At 39.8% G+C, this 16,267-nt stretch overlaps 2 protein-coding genes across 2 annotated transcripts in view; both read right to left on the reverse strand.

Annotated features, from left to right (window-relative positions):
* Window positions 1–3,237, reverse strand: part of LOC115726033 (putative F-box protein At1g49610) — a 171,779-nt gene extending 168,542 nt beyond the window's left edge. The window contains exons 1-3 of the mRNA XM_048285195.1: window positions 2,293–3,237; window positions 1,703–1,876; window positions 707–1,195 (exon numbers count right to left, since the gene is read on the reverse strand). Coding sequence (XP_048141152.1) covers window positions 863–1,195; window positions 1,703–1,876; window positions 2,293–3,219 — 1,434 coding nt within the window. The 5' untranslated portion in view covers window positions 3,220–3,237 and the 3' untranslated portion in view covers window positions 707–862. The remainder of the gene's footprint in view (window positions 1–706; window positions 1,196–1,702; window positions 1,877–2,292) is intronic.
* A 5,290-nt stretch (window positions 3,238–8,527) lies between these two features.
* LOC115726030 (vacuolar protein sorting-associated protein 2 homolog 2) lies at window positions 8,528–14,523 on the reverse strand. Its single transcript, XM_030655738.2, has 11 exons — window positions 14,193–14,523; window positions 13,780–13,824; window positions 12,951–12,985; window positions 12,822–12,872; window positions 10,667–10,771; window positions 10,497–10,568; window positions 10,128–10,199; window positions 9,737–9,817; window positions 9,626–9,661; window positions 9,464–9,522; window positions 8,528–8,967 (listed from the first exon to the last, which is right to left on the reverse strand). The coding sequence occupies exons 1-11, from the start codon at window positions 14,236–14,238 to the stop codon at window positions 8,907–8,909; spliced, it is 663 nt and encodes a 220-aa protein (XP_030511598.1). The 5' UTR covers window positions 14,239–14,523; the 3' UTR covers window positions 8,528–8,906.
* Window positions 14,524–16,267: the final 1,744 nt, after the last annotated feature.

Consider the following 16,267-nt stretch of genomic DNA (forward strand, 5'->3'; position numbering starts at 1 on the left):
TTCAACATTTGGCCCCATGGCGAGAGGAGGCTCATAAACGAGCTTTCCACATTATTCTTACGAGGTCGTCACTATATTTGGATTAAAAGTTATGCTCTATCAAAGTTGAATTGTGGGAATTTCGTCTTTTTCTCGGATGAATGCGACACTTCTAAGAAACTTTATGTCGATTGTTTAATATGTGATATTAACTTTATCCCGAACCCAATAATTTCGGTTCAAGTCATTTTCTATTTGCTGGCCAATTTAAAACTGTCTTTTTTTTCTTCTTCTTGAGCTTTCTTTCTAGGTTGTATTTGTTATAAAAGAAAAAGAAAGACAAAAAGGTGTGTCCCTCACTTACGATGTACACCTCACAAGTAACTATAGGCCCTTGTCCAATCCCCGAAAATGCATCTGGCCCAGCAATAATTTAATTGTTGCGCTCCTAGTTCAATCAATGGTAAGAATGCTCTATTTCTCCTCCAAACACGCCTCTCTCTCTCTCTCTCTCTCTCTCTCTCTAATTACGATGAAAAACAGAGGCGAAGCGAGAAGATGAGCCGAGAGCACAGAGACAGAGGACGACAAATTAGGCTAGCGATTTGGGGCTCACGTTTTTGGACACGCGTTGACCGAGTGTCTGAGCGTTTCCGACCATGTCCAACGCTTGTCCGCCACCGACACGCGAAAAACTCCAGAGAGCGTGTCCGTGCAACATAGATACTCACAATTTAACTAAACTTGAAAGTGTAAATTAGATACCGGTTACAAACCTAATAATGTCACAGTTGATGCAACTTTACTGTCAAAAGAGAGCGAATAAGAATGAGCAAAGTAGTGCCCAGGGCAACATACCCCTGCCATAAGATTAACAAAACACCTATATAATAATAACTTCGGCATTTCTCGAAGCTCTTCGATAGTTGAGTATATTTTGGCTCACACCAAGTAGTTCCGAAGGAACATCGGCTTGAAGACATTCTTGTCTATCTCGCCTGCGCTGATCAACCTTGATAGTCATCTTCTCCAGTGCAAGTGCATTGCCAAGAATAAACCCAATCAGGGCAAGCAGAGATTTCAACCCAAAACTATGGGCTTCCAAACCGGCGATCTCAACTCTCTTGAGATGTTTCAAGAAACATCCCTTCCGTGTCCACAGAAAATCTTCTTCGTCAAAGTCAAAATATCCTTCAGATTGTTCGTCAAGCTCAAGCTGCACATATATACCTCATTTAAGAAACTTACTTCGCATTAAATGCAGATCCACTGGTATAACATGAAAAATAATTTCCTTGCCAAAATTCCAAACAACTAACTGTCATATGCCCACTGCAGATGCTAGTTAGGTTTACTTCATATCGAGTCTGAATCAATTTAAGCACTCAAACTCAACCACGCATATAAAACATGTTCCCTTCGTAAGTGCTCATCGCTAAACTCTCAGCTCAAGATCCTAACGCTACATGGCAGCAAAAGAACCTCCCTCCAGTACAACACTGCAGTTAGTTTACGGCATGAACAAAAAAGCTTAAAATCGCCCTGCACAAATTTTGAGTCGACTGACAGATCCAAGGGCAACTTTCCACTGCTGGAACAAATAAGAGCTGGAGATTGATCATCTTTAGGTGCTTCAGGAGTTTTAACTCATTGTTTAAACATTCACGCGAAAGATAACTCAGCACAAGAAGCAAACTGAAAATATCATAGCAACGGAACAAACCTTCAAATGGCCGTCACCAGTCAGGAGTATATCTAATTTTTCCAGGCACTGTGAACTTCGTAGCATGTATGCTATCCCGGGAAGGTCCCATTGACTAACACCAGCATGTAGTATCAGATTTTGACATTTTGACAACAGAGATGGCGCTTCTTCCATCTCCAGGACGTACAGAGCCTAAGCACATTCAGCAAGCAACATAGAAAAGTTAATTAATATTTCTTTCCCTGTTTAACATGATTAAAGAATAACAAAATTACAATCCATCCAGATGCAATATCCTTTAACCCCGTCTCCCAGCCAGGAAAAGACCGACAAGTTTAGAAATGAACAAGTGAATGACTTTAAGACTAGAGACTATTTACATATGATCCATAATGATTTGCAACATCTAGTGGCATTCGTTTGTTCACTATATGTTCTTATCTCATGAGTTGGAACAAAACGTTTTGAATCTTCGTGTCTGCCAGTAATAAATGATGCATGAATTCCGGATCCCGCGTGGAAACACGAGTATGCCACAGAGAGACAGATACCAATAAACGGTGCTAATGACAAACAACATTCAAGTGGTGAAAAGATCAAGCTTGTACCTGCAAACACCAACCATTAATGGTGATTGTACGAACTCCAAGCAGCTTCTCGAAAAGTTCCTCCACAAAGTCGCGGAGTATCCTCGTGTCATCAGCTTCAAAGACAAGATCCAGCTGGGCTTCCACCAAAGAAGATACATTTTCAAGTCTGAACTTGGAATTAGGCCACAAGTTACCAGATACCCGCAATGACAGCAAATGCGGAGCCCAGATTTTCTGGGCGCTCAAGTAATTAATGCCGACGAGCACCAACTCTTTCAAACCTGTCGCATCTATTGTAATGTTCTTCAGCCACGAGCACCCGCACAGCTTAAGGGACTCTAAAAGAGGGCTTCCCCTAAGAATTTCCTTGAGGACATCGTCACTCAAGTCCGCATTTTTGACCGACAAGACCTTGAGACGAGGCCAGCTAACAGTAGTCCCATCCAAGGAGAAGCGGCACGAAGTGACTTCCAGCCTCACCAACGAACTCGAGCAAAACAAGGACGTCGGCAGCCAATACAGGAAGAACGGGCAAAACGACAGGCAGATCTCCTCTACGTGGCGCTCCTTGACGAAGCGGAGACAGGAGTCGAGCACGGAGCGGACGCCCTCATTGTAGCTTAAGTTGGTGACGTGCAACCTCTTCACCGTGGGCGAGGTGAAACGCTTCCGGATGCTGTTGACGAAGGACATGAAGTCAAAGAAATCCCGAAACTGCTCATCGAAGGCGAGGTGGGTGGTGGTGGTCCAAGCGGACCGCCAGCTCTTGGAGAGGACGCTGGTCTTGACAACGTCCTCGAATGGCAGAGATTGGAAGATGATGGGGATCACGTCGTCCGGCAAGGCGCTGATTCGATCCCCAGGGCTTATGCTTCGTTGCGAAGGAGAGGGAGAACGTTTTCGTTTGGTGAGATTCGGCCGGTCGACGGAGGAGGTCGCCGCCATGGATTTGGAAATTCTAGGGTTCCCCGAGCTGGGGATCACGTCGTCCAGCAAGGCGCTGATTCGATCCCTAGGGCTTATGCTTCGTTGCCAAGGAGGGAGAGAACGTTTTCGTTTGGTGAGATTCGGCCGGTCGACGGAGGAGGTCGCCGCCATGGATTTGGAAATTCTAGGGTTCCCCGAGCTGGGGATCACGTCGTCCAGCAAGGCGCTGATTCGATCCCTAGGGCTTATGCTTCGTTGCGAAGGAGGGGGAGAACGTTTTCGTTTGGTGAGATTCGGCCGGTCGACGGAGGAGGTCGCCGCCATGGATTTGGAAATTCTAGGGTTCCCCGAGCTGGGTGTGCCGGGAATCAATTAGGTAGGAAGCTAATCGACGGAGCTGCGAGGTCGCTCGATGAAGGTCGAGGAAACCGTAGCGGTGGTCGACTGAACGGTCGTCGTTCTTGAATCTGAGTTTGGGAAAAGTGGGAAATGGAGCTTTTGACCCGGCAGCTTGGGATATTTATCATCGAGATGGAAGGCCTCCGGTTGGCCCACTGCTCACGAGCCCATAACAAAAGTTGCCGCCGATTGGGTTGTGAAAACCCAAAACCACCCCTCTCAACTGAGTTGCCAACCCAACATCACTTGATGTATTTATCATTTTTTTGTAAGTTGAATGGAATGAGTTTTTACCGACCAAAAATTACTTATTTTGACGTAAATTTTGTTCCGTCCCCTAATAAGTGATCGATTGTCGATGGGTCGCGCTATTTCCATCTTAATTTTAGCTTTGACACTTTCAAGAGCAGTGCATTTATCTCGCATGTGTTTGGTTTCGTAAAAAATAAATGATTTGAAAAACACATTCATCGCTTGTATCGCTTATAAAAATTGAACGAGCTGAGAAATATTTTCGTGGTCAATGAAGATATTTAGGCATAAATTATAATCGATAATAAAAATATTTTTAATTGATTAGTTATTTCAAGCGATCATTCTTAAAAAAAACGTGTTTTCAAAATCGTTCATTTTTTGATAAACAAACGGAACTAATTAACCCAACAATCTTAAATAATTTCTTTTCTTTTATTTCCTCCAAATGTCATTTTCGTTTGCCCATTTCTTTAAGTCGGCGATTTAGCCAATTTGAAGAAAATGGGGCAGAAGGAAATTAAATTAACTAGAGAAGAAGCGTGTAGCTCGAGGTAAAGGCACCAAGAAGGAGCCGTGGAATGGAAACTCCTTTATAGACAAGGGGAAAATAATATCGATACAATACTAATTGAACATTTTATCATTAGAAAATAACTTTCCTTTTATAAATTTGCATTTTTTTTTTTTGAAAGATTGGCTTCTAGACCACAGAATCGCTATACGTATTTCATGTATAAGGATCATATTGTATGCAATGAAAAATATCGAAAAGCATGTCGTTAATTGAATATTTTAAAAAAAACCTTTTTATCTAATAGGCTAAGAGCTCAAGCTTTTAGGAAAATTAGGATTTTATCCCATCGAATCTCACTATTATAAGTACATTCGAAATAATACAAGCAATTACTTTCTTTCACAAAAAAAAAATTAGGGAATTTGTGTGATACGAGCGATTCATAATTTTCAAACGACGCTGTTTTTGTGAACCACCCCGCAAAAGAAAACTCGTCATTCATGGGAAACCGGCATTCTGATCGTCCCGTTTCCTCATCGGTTGGGACTGTAGACTATTCTCTGTGACAGCCGCGGGCCCTACTTTCACTTTCGTTAATAAAGTATTTCCTTACTCTTTTTTTCCATAATGAACTGAAAGTGCAAACCGAAATGACTGTTTTGTCCCTCCATCTCCCTTCATCATTTTATTTTCCTTCTTTTTATTTATTTATTTATTTTTTTGGGTCCTTTTGCTGGTTTGTCATCAATGAAAAAGTTGAGAGAAAGATAAGGACTTTCGTTTCGTTTCGTTTCCCTTCCCTTTGTTTCCGGCAAAGTAACCGACAAGCACCGACTGATGATCGACTCATGAGACTGTTTTGGAAGAAGAAATCGAGAAAACTCTCCTCAATTTCGTCCTTTTCCTTGTTCCTTAACTAGAGTGATGACTCTGACCAAAAAAAAAAAAAACACTGGAGTGATGAGGGAGGCCATGCCAACCACGATAGTACTTCCAAGGAAGTGAGAGTGGGGTTTGCTAATGTTTTCTTCTCTTGTTTTGCTCCCCAAAGGTTGAGATCCCTCGCGGCAAAGATGGGCAGTTATTGAAGATGAAGGACTGTGTCCGTACGACGAATGTCGATGATAACGATTTAATGTTGTCGCTCTCGAAAAAACCAGGAGATGTGATGGGGTGATGGGCCGACCGCCCCTACGACTGTAGTCTTGATAAACGAATTCGAGCTTATTGATGCGTTATAACCTAGCATGTACTACTGCATTGTTCATGCATACATCGGTAGTTCTAATCATTCGAGCGAGTCGATAACCTAGCATATCTCAAGATACCACACATTGTATGGAACATATATAACGCCTTATCAAGTAGCCTTCACGCTATGGAAATTGATATTACTTTTTTTTCATTGCATTTAAAAACAAATTGGTTTAGATCCACGTGGATCAAGCTCCATCTACCGAACTTTATAGGCGAGTTGCCATTACGTATCACTTCGCATAATCGTTCTCACTGCGCTCACTGCGCACACCGAGATTTGAATTGCGGAGATAAACCTACTCTTAGACAAGTGCGAAATCATGAACTACCTTACATTTTTTACATTCGTGAAAGGAAAATGAATACGACCTTATTCCACCGAGCTCTAACATGCTGCAGCAACTTGATGACCTAACTTTGCTAAACGCCCGTGTCGTAACATATAATCGCATAGTTACAACCTGCGCGTGCTCCAAAATGCTCATTGACAAATCTAATGCTAGGAAGTGCAATTTGGGCATTTCAAACGTTTATCGAAATAGTAGCCAGAAGCCGAACTCGTTTGTTAATATGCTTTCTTCCTGTATTGGGCCAAAAAGAAAGTTAAAAAACAAAGGCTTTTGCTTTAAGTCTTGGAGAATTTTCAAATAAAGATCTAAAATATCCTCATTTTTTTAAAATAAGGGCATGAAGTTGACCTTATATTAATTAAGGACATGAAGTACTCAAATCTTCACAAATAATGGCCTAGCCGAAGGGTATTTTCTTCTTTTACTTTTTTTGTATTTTTTTTTTTGTCTTTTTCCTTTCTCTTTTTTTTTTCTTTTCCTTTCCCTTTCCCTTTCCCTTTCCCTTTTCTTTTTCTTTTTCTTTTTATTTTTCTTTTTCCTCACCTCCCTCGATCATCGCCAGCCTTAGGCTCGGGGAAAGGGTGGCCCTCGCTTGAGCCTGCGTCACCCCGCGTCGGGCAACCCTTGTTCGACCCAAAGAGATGGTGAGAAAGGGAGAGGAAAAAAAAAAGAGAGAAAAGAAAAGGAAAAGAGAAAAATAAAAAAATAAAATTCAAAAAAGTAAAAAGACGAAAATACCCGTCAGTTAAGCTCTTCTTTAAATAGAATGGGGAGACTTTAAACCCTTATTTATAAAAAAATTACATTTTAAACTTTATTTTAAAAGTAAAGACATTTTATGTTCTTATTTAAAATTTTTCGACGAAGTGACGACCCAAGTGCCAGACGACTTTCGGTGGCCCGATTTCGCTGCCTAGTGATCCTCTCCTCTGTCCCCACCTTCGACCGCTCCAGGCTCGGCTGCAGCCACCGCACCTGCCCCATCACCAAGCTCCCATCATCGCCAAGCTCGAAGCTTTAACCCATTTGACCAGGCTCTCTAATCGCAACCCGGCTTTACGCTGAGTCCGGCACCATATCGGTGGTTCTCAACTGCGTTGACTCGGATAATGGGTGATTGCGCGAAAGGGCTCTGAGCTTGCTGCTGAATCTCAGCTTGGACGATGATAGCAAGGTGGGATTGGTGGCCGAAGGGGCGATTTCGATAGTAGTCGGCGCGTTAAGGGCGGATTCGGCCGATTACGGGGCCCTCGCCGGAGCGATAATGACCAGCTTGGCGGTCGGGGAAGTCAACGAGGCCACGATGGGTGGGTACCCTCTTGCGATTTGTGCTCTCATTTCGCTTCTATGGGATGGGAATGGCACGAAGAAGGAGGAGGCCAGGATGGCGCTCTCAATTCAATGTGCACTGCTGACTCTACATTCGCTCTGTTGTCATAGTGAGAGAATTCGAGTGGAAGTGAGGAGGCGGGTTTGGAGATGTGCATTTGGTTGCTGGAGGATGATAATGCGAAGATTAGGACAGATGCCGCCGGCTTGGGTTCAGCTTCTTTAGGGAGATTCCAATTGTTCTGTGAGATAATCATTCGAGATGGTAAATTTGTGGATGCTTTTGGGGAGGTTGACATGAAGTATGGCGTGTGTTTTGTGGCCAAGGTTTGGTTTTCAAATGATGCATAGGCGAATCAGGCTTCTTTCTGTTATCGTGTCCTTCTAGTTCTTACCTTTTGTTACATAGATTTCTGTAAAGAGTTAAAAAAGAGTTAGATTTTATTGAAGGACTGTGTTTTTTGTATCTTGTATATTTGAATAAAGATAAGAGGCATGAGCTGTTGTTGTTCAAGTTCTACTTGATTGCTCTGTATTTTCCGGTATTAAGAAAGTTTCTCCAATTTGTGGTTGACTTCAAGAAATCTATTTGAATAGTCTAGTAGATTCATCGTTTGGTTGTGTGGTAACACAAGTGATGGAGGAAAGCTCTACAGAGTGAGTTTTGCTTTTTTCCATTTGAAGCTTGTGACCGGAAGGAAAGGAAACATGGAGGCATTTTTCCGTACTGGTGGTCTTAGCCGTTCTATCAAATTAGTTGTTTCTCTTATGGTAGAATTGAGACAGTCTGGAACGAGTGTCATTCCAATTGTCTAATTTCATGTGTTCAAACTATGCGAAAATGTTCGCTTGTTCGATTTCTGATGCTCTCTGTATTATCTTGTCAGGGTTTAATCTGGTCTGGCCATGATTAGCTTCTTTTGAATGGCCTTTAGATTATCCTCCTCATGGGGTCTGTAGATCTTCCACTTTGAGGAGAAAACAATATTTTTGGATGAAGAAATAAGAGGTTGGAGGCCCCACCAGCACGAAAGGAACAATATTTAGTTCTGGTGGGAATATGAACGAGAATAAACATAAAGTCATGTACAATATTAAAATTTTGAAATTAATCATGCTAATTACACGAGGCCAAATCAAATCTTATCAATGCTCGCATGTGAAATATTTGGTGTAATTTTAACCAAGCTGAAATGATACTTCATGGACAGATACAACAAATTAATACAATTTGCACATCACATCTTTTCCTTTTCTGACATTGTCAATTATATCAAGCGCTTCAACATTATTATAAACCATGATACTTCTAATGCATATCAACAGAGCTCCACATGCTGGAGGAAATGCTAGAGATGTTGCAGGAAGACTGCCAGTCCCAGGCTGAATAGCAATCTTACAGTATTGAGGCAGTGAACTCTTGTAAAACCTCACATTGTTGTATCTCTAGAATGAATTACACCCCACAGGAAAGTTTCCGATCGTGGGAAGTCAGATCATAGTATCTAGTTTTTATTACGATCATCTCCACGACGATTTGAAGACTCACGATTTGTCTTGAGAACCTTTGCAGAAACTTTGTGCAGGGTCGATTGCATGGATCAAATACGCCGAAGAGAAGCCAACCTCTTCTCCAGATCCTCCACATCTGGAGATTCAGAACTACATTGCAGTAAAATAAAGTAGTCAGAGAAATTAAGTGATTACAGTAAGGATGTTGATTCTTTCTTTTCTTTGGCAGCCTGATGGATAAGAACATGTTGATTATCATACTGAAAACTAGCTTAATTGATTAGAATGCATCTTACGGTTCAGAGGAAATCAGGCACATCACTTTATACTAATCAGTGTACTAATTTGATTATTACTTGATAGCATAACTGATTATGAAAAATCAGCGTCTTTTTATTATATTTATGTGTTCTTGTTTGGCTTGTGCCGGCATTGGCGCACACCAAGCATTTAAAAAGAACAAGGAGAAAACTACGGAGAAATACTTGTGTCTTCAAATTTGAGTACCCATTAGCTCCAAAAGGGAGGAAAGACTAAAAGAAAAAAGAAAAAGAAAATACACCATTCCAATGCAAAGCTTCAGCTTCTTAGTACTTTCAAGGTCAGTGTGTTCATAATAAACAGTTTCGTGGAAAGATATACTAACCTAGTCACAACAGTCTCCACTTTCTTCGATGAGATGCGACCCTTGGGAGCTGAAGATAGCTGTTAGGAACAAAAAAGAGGGAAGAAAGTGAGTTCTTTTCAATATCCAAACAACGATATATCAGGAGCTTAGAGGTTTGTGGGCATTGTCTAGGAGACCAACCTGTGAAGCGATATCAACACCGATTTCATCAAGCACCTACAAGCAAAGAATTTAAATTAGTGACAACCAAAAGGCTTTGAGAGGAGTGATAGGGAAACAAACATGACCTACCTGATTAGTCAGCTCCTCTGTTTCCTCTTCAGCCTCATCCTTGTCTAAGGCCTCATCTATAGACTCTGACATCATCTCAATCTATTGGGAAAGAGATGAGAACGAACAAGTTATTGTGAAATATATGGACACAAGCTAAGATGTTAGGGAAAGAAATCCAAAAATCATCAATTGAAAAGCCTACATATTACTCATTCAAAATCCATACTGGGAGTTAAATCCCACAGTTACTCCAACAAATGACATCAATGCACAAATCCGTGCCAAATTCCTTAGAATTACTCTGCTGTAGCACATTTAATTGCCAGTAAATTATGTACAGTTCAGGACAGAAAACATCCTCAAGTTAAAGGAAACAAGAAATAATAGGCAAAACAAACAAAAGCATTACCGTCATATCCAGTTGTGCAGACTGTTTCTGAAATTCTTTGATCACTTTGGCTTGTTTTGCAGGAACCATTTCCTGGAAGGTACAAGCAGGAGATTTCAATACCAGTCCAAACAAGTAGGCACTTGCTTTTTTGTTTTGAGCAAACAAAGATTAAATGATATTGCAAAACTAAAAGTATATGTACTAACTTATACATAGTTTCTTTTTTGAGAGAAATTTCAAAAGTCAAGGCTTCTCGAACGATCAATCACAGTCAAAATTCAACACGTTTTTCATTAAAGAAATGCCAGTATAGATAGCCCATACATCTTCTAGTTGGACCTTCTAGTAGCATTATGGAACCATTAATTCGACAGCTAATATGCATACCTTGTTCATTGCAACCATTGCTTTTGTTGCACCTTTCATTCCATTAGAAATAGATGTGCTGGCATGTAATGCCTAAAAGACGTGAAAGCAAGAGAGAATTAAAATGTTAAAATGAAAATTCTCATCAACAGTTGTAATATTTATGTAAAGAGATAGACAAGAGTTATTACCTGAGTATGAGTCGCCACCCCTCTGATTTGAGCACGACTTCCTTGCAGATTAGTTATCTGTTGTCGTAGACGCACAAGTTGACGAGCTAAAATTCTAGTTGCTGCCTGGTTACATGGAGTTGATTGTTCACCAAAATAGACAATAAAAGTATAAACAAGATGACTGTGCCGTTAGATAACAACTTTATGCAACAAAGGATTAGCTGATGGGCAGCTCTGTGGACTCTAGAAAGCTAGCATGAGGAGAACTTGACAGCAAATCAAAGGATTTGCTTTGCATTCCAAATTAATTTCTCTATTGAAACCCATAGCTAGGATTTATAATTAATTTGATAGCCGCAATAAAAGAGGAAAGTTGTAAAGAAGGAACGGTGAAAATGCTTTGCATTTCACATAAGCTGCGGCCTGCATAGCTTGAATAAGGATTGCATACACTTATCCTCGATGGTCATACAAATTGATCAACAATTTGTTTCATTGTAATCTATGGCCACAAAGAAAATTCTAACTGACCATTGTAGAAAAAAATCATTTGATCAGTTGTTGATAATCTCATCAATCATTAAAATTCCTAATTATACAAGAAAACTAATCTAAACATTTGATATTTCCTTTTCTCTCTCATCATATTGAATTGCTAAATGCTCAAGGAAATGTTTGTCAAAGACATTATCAATGTGAACTGGTAGAAATTTTAAGTAAGGAACCAAAGTAAATTGAAATTACGTAATGCTACATCTTGTCCTTTTAGGATCTTTCAAATCATTTAATTTTACTCTTTTAGAGCTTCAAAAGGTTTGGAGCACAAGTTGATGGCCATTATTCAGTCTAAATGAAAAACTTCTCATTCCACGCATATTTGTCAATAATTGTTTGTTTTTGAAATACTTGGAAAGTTTACATTGATTAAAATCAAATTTCGAACACTACAAGAAACAGATAAGGCAAAAGGTAGTGTTCGATCAAGATGTATATCGATATCACAGTCCTACAGTGAACGCTGTTCAAATAGATCTCTGGAATAGCAATATTTCAAGAACAACATGGGTCATTTATTCCCTTGGAAAAATGAAGTGATTTAATTTGTGCAATGAGAAATCCGGACTGGTCAAAGGAGAAATCAGCTCTATGAGTACCAACTTACAGTTTCATTATATTCGAAATTGCAGAATGCGTACACGGAAACTACCCTCTCAAATAAAGAGTGGGAAGTACTCCATGCAAGCCGTTTGACCATTCAAAACTGCAGGATGCATAAAAACAGAAACTACCCTCTCAAGTAAATAGTGGAAAGTACTCCATGCAAGCAGTTTGACCACTAAAGGACCCCAGCTCTTTGAGTACCAACTAACAGTTCATTTTTTTTTTCGGAATTGCAGAATGTGTAAATACAGAAACTATCCTCTCAAGTAAAGAGAGGAAAGTATACCATGCAAGCAGTTTGACCTTTCAAATTTGCAGGATGCCTAAAAACAGAAACTACCCTCTCAAGTAAATAGTGGAAAGTACTCCATGCAAGCAGTTTGACCACTAAAAGCATGAACATCAAACACCAATCCCTCTTGTTGAGTGCAGTTGGTGTATTGTGAGTCGTACTTCCTGCATATAATTTTGGAGCTAAGTAGTCATGATACTTACAGCCTGGACAATATTAGAAAGTATGTGCAAATTGATTTATTAACTCAAAAATCAGGAGATCCAGCTGTCTATCGTAAGTATATCTAATATAGCATTAATGGGCAGAACTGCTGTAGCGTAATCATGTTTATACAGTCGAATGTCAGCTCATAATCCATCGTAACAAGTTCACTTAAGTCGAAGTAATTGAATTAAGAAATTCAATAACTAATAGGAAAAGGACCAAACAATATTAATAAATATATACAAATTGAGCTAAGTAGTCATGATACTTACAGCCTGAATAATATTAGTAAGTATGTCCAAATTGATCTTATGACTCAATATTCAGGAGATCCAGCTATCTATCCTGAGTTTATCTAGTATACTATTAATGGGCAGAAATGGTGCAGTGTAATCGCGTTTATATAGTCAAATGTCAGCTCATAATCCATCATAAAAAGTTCACTTAAGTCAAAATAATTGAATTAAGAAATACCGATATATGAGCAGATAGTTAAATTAGCAAAAAACTTACCTCGTTGCCAGTCTTGGCTGTTTTCTTAATCTCTGCCACCAACTTTTTCTCCTGACAGCTCATTAGCAGTTAAAAAATTCAGCAAGAGAATACCATGGCAATTCACAATTGCAAGTAGCAGGAATATACCTCCAATTGAAGGGATGCTATCTCTCGTTCAATACCTGATAAATAGAAAAAGATGGCTAAGGATATGTAGAGAAGAACATGAGCGAGAAGACGACGGTAGTTATTATGGAAATTTCTAGGCAAAAGTGGAACTACCAAATGAATTGATCTAATATTCTCACTCTACCGGCAAAACTCCTTGTGACTGAGACAACTGAGGATTGACAAGAGCATGCTTGCTCCTATTTTATCATGTTAGAAGAATGTGGGTAGGCAAGGCAGATCTATACGTGGATTATTGCCCATAATAAAACTTGGTCTGTGAGAAATCAACTGGCATCTAATAGGCCGCAGAAGCAAGTCCATGTACCCATCACAGCTGAATAGTTGTCTTTTCCTTTTATTTTCCTTTTTGTTTTGTCCAGATAACTCACAATACACTATTTCACAACACGAAAAAGGAGAAATAATTTCTATATCCTTAGTGAAGTTCGGTAAGCACTTTCAATGATGAAGACCTGCTTTCAGCCATTTACGAGTTTTTGATTTCTAGTTTCAATTTGTTGATTCTTGCTTCCCGCTTGTATGTTAAATATTCATAGGCCAAGTTTCTGAAAAAACCAGGCCTGGCCAGAACAGCGATGAATTGGCCTAGATCAAATCGAGTCGGTTCAGTCTTGGGCGGAACAGCAAAGACCCTATTTTTTTTTTTTAACAATTTTCCATATCAACAGAAGTGCACCAATCACACTAGTAAATCTAGCATATACGACATATCCTGTATTGATCTACTAAATTTGAATGTGCAACACTGGGTGCAAGAGAAACTACAAAGAACAAAGAGTGATACCTCGCGTGGCAACTGCCATTTCTCTCTTGCTGGTCCTGAGGGCTTCTGTCAAAGTAGGCAAGGACGAAGAAGCAGAAGTCACTATAGCATTGAACATTCACACGAAAAAACAGAGCAGAGAGGGGGAAAAGACACACACACACAAGTAGATAACGGAAGTCTAGAATTTTCAAGTTCCTAGCAGCGAAATTAGCAATTATACACATAACCCATGATGAAAAATCCACAAAAGCAGATGAAAATTTCAACAAAAGCAGAGACAGTTCAAGAACAACTTCTCGGACGAGAAATCAGGGACAGTTCCGAACGTACCATTTGAGGATCAGATCCATCGATCAAAAACCCTCATCCTAAAAGAAGAAAACCCTAGTCCAAAAGCAGAGGAAAATAGAAGGAAAACTCAAAAATGCTACCTTTGGGGGACGTTTTCTTCTTGAAGATGCTGACGATCTTCGACATTTCTTCTTCCCAAATCGCTTCAGGGAACACGCACGGACACGCGAAAAGAGAGGACACCAGTCGATGCTTCCCCCCCCCGGGATGTTGTCCCTGTTCTCTCCACCGACACGATCTGGCGATGCCCAGCAAGTGAGAAATGACGGCGGTCTTGAGCTGATCGTGGGTCTCTCGCTCGCACGCTCGCTGGCTGATGCAATAATGGAGAAGGGAAGCCAGAGAGAGGGAAGAGAGAGAGAGAGACTTTTCCCTCGGAGAGCCTGCTCCTGCTTGAACGAGCGTCCAACGGTAATCACGCCGACTAGCCGTTGCTCGTGTGCCCAATATTATTATTATTTATTATTATTATTGGTCTAAGTGCCCAATATTGTATACGTGATTAATTAAAGAAACATCTGAGAATGTTTATGCATTAATTGTTATAAAAAAAATACTTCCCTATCAATCTGACAAGATTGTCGGTTATTTTTTACCATAAATCCACACAATATCACCACGTATTCTGCATAAAGCACTCATTAATTGAAAAATCGTAGGGTCGGAAATAATAATGGAACTATCAGGCTATCAAATAACAACTCCCAATTGTTATAATGAGGTGCGTAATCAAATTAATGAAAACATCAAAATTTTTCCTTCAACAGTATGGTTAGTCAATGCCTCGAGCCACTAGTTGACAAGCTCCACTCGAAAGATTTTATAAAATTAGTACTCATAGTACTTACAAGTTACGAGTATAGGGCCCAAGAATCATTCTAGACATTGATCATTCATAAAAGCAATTCATTGAATATGTGAATAATAATATTAGCAAATCCGAGGCAAAAGCCAGTCAAATGCGGATTGGAAAAGTAAAGAAAAGAAATAAATCAACGAGAACGCGAGAATAACAAGATATTGCTTGCTACTTGTGAAGTTCGGCACTATTATCGACGCTTGGTTATTCGTTTATAACCTTATGTTGAAAGTGTACCCTATACTAGGTAGAATTATTTGTCCCTCACTAACCCAGAGATTTTTTAAATCTCATCTTATCCTATCAAATTCAAATCCTTACTCTGACGGCCAAACACAGCCCTACATCCTTCAAAGAAAAATTTACATTGAAAAATTTTCATGTGCGGCTAAAATGGAAATGCTTTATTTTGAATGGCTGATCACTTATGGCCAACAAAGGACAACCACCGCTCATCACTTTTCCTTCGGATATTTAATCCGAGTTAGGACTATGTCTGTCGATTTTCTCATTTCATGGGTGCGTTTCTTTCGAAAAAAATGAGTGATTCGAAAAATATTCTCTTAAAAGTAATCTCTTATATTGCTTAAAATAATTTACCAATAAAAAATATTTTCATTATCTTCAATAATTTATGTCCAAATAAGCGAATGAGAATATTTTTCATTCATCCATTCTTGTAAAACATATAAATGATCATTTTCAAGAAAATATTTTTCAAATCATACATTTTCCGTAAACACAAATGGAACCTAAGTCTTTCTTCAAACAACGTGCGTCCCACAAAATCATCAGGAGTAACAACACGCGGTCATTGTGCACTATTCGAATACTCAGTGACGGTCTTTATGTAAGCTTTGTAAAAGTGAATGAACCGAAGGAACTCTTTTTTCTTGGATTTCTTAGTCAAATCCGTCCCTTGGAGGCTTGGACAAATGGACTTTGTTAGATAAAGAGAAGGGTTTCAGGTACCGGTACGCTTCTCCCCGCCCCTGGATTTAAAGAGACTTCGTACGTGTCATCGTATCTAGTAGGAGGAGGCTGCACAATCACATACAGCGAATGTCTCGGGACATTAGGGATGATGAGCAAATTGGACCGCCCGAACTAGACTTGGACCGGTGGTCCAATTCCCGATTCTAGAGGGTGCGGTCCGGTTCTTGGTCCTAGAATCCGTCAGGACTGGACCGCCAAGACCGGATCGATCGAATTTTTATTTATTTATTTTGATCAAGAAAACTCCATGCGGATCGATCGAATTTTTTTTTTTTAATCAAGAAAACTCCATGCGCATGG

Source organism: Rhodamnia argentea, chromosome 9, assembly GCF_020921035.1.
Source record: "Rhodamnia argentea isolate NSW1041297 chromosome 9, ASM2092103v1, whole genome shotgun sequence".
NCBI lineage: Eukaryota > Viridiplantae > Streptophyta > Magnoliopsida > Myrtales > Myrtaceae > Rhodamnia > Rhodamnia argentea.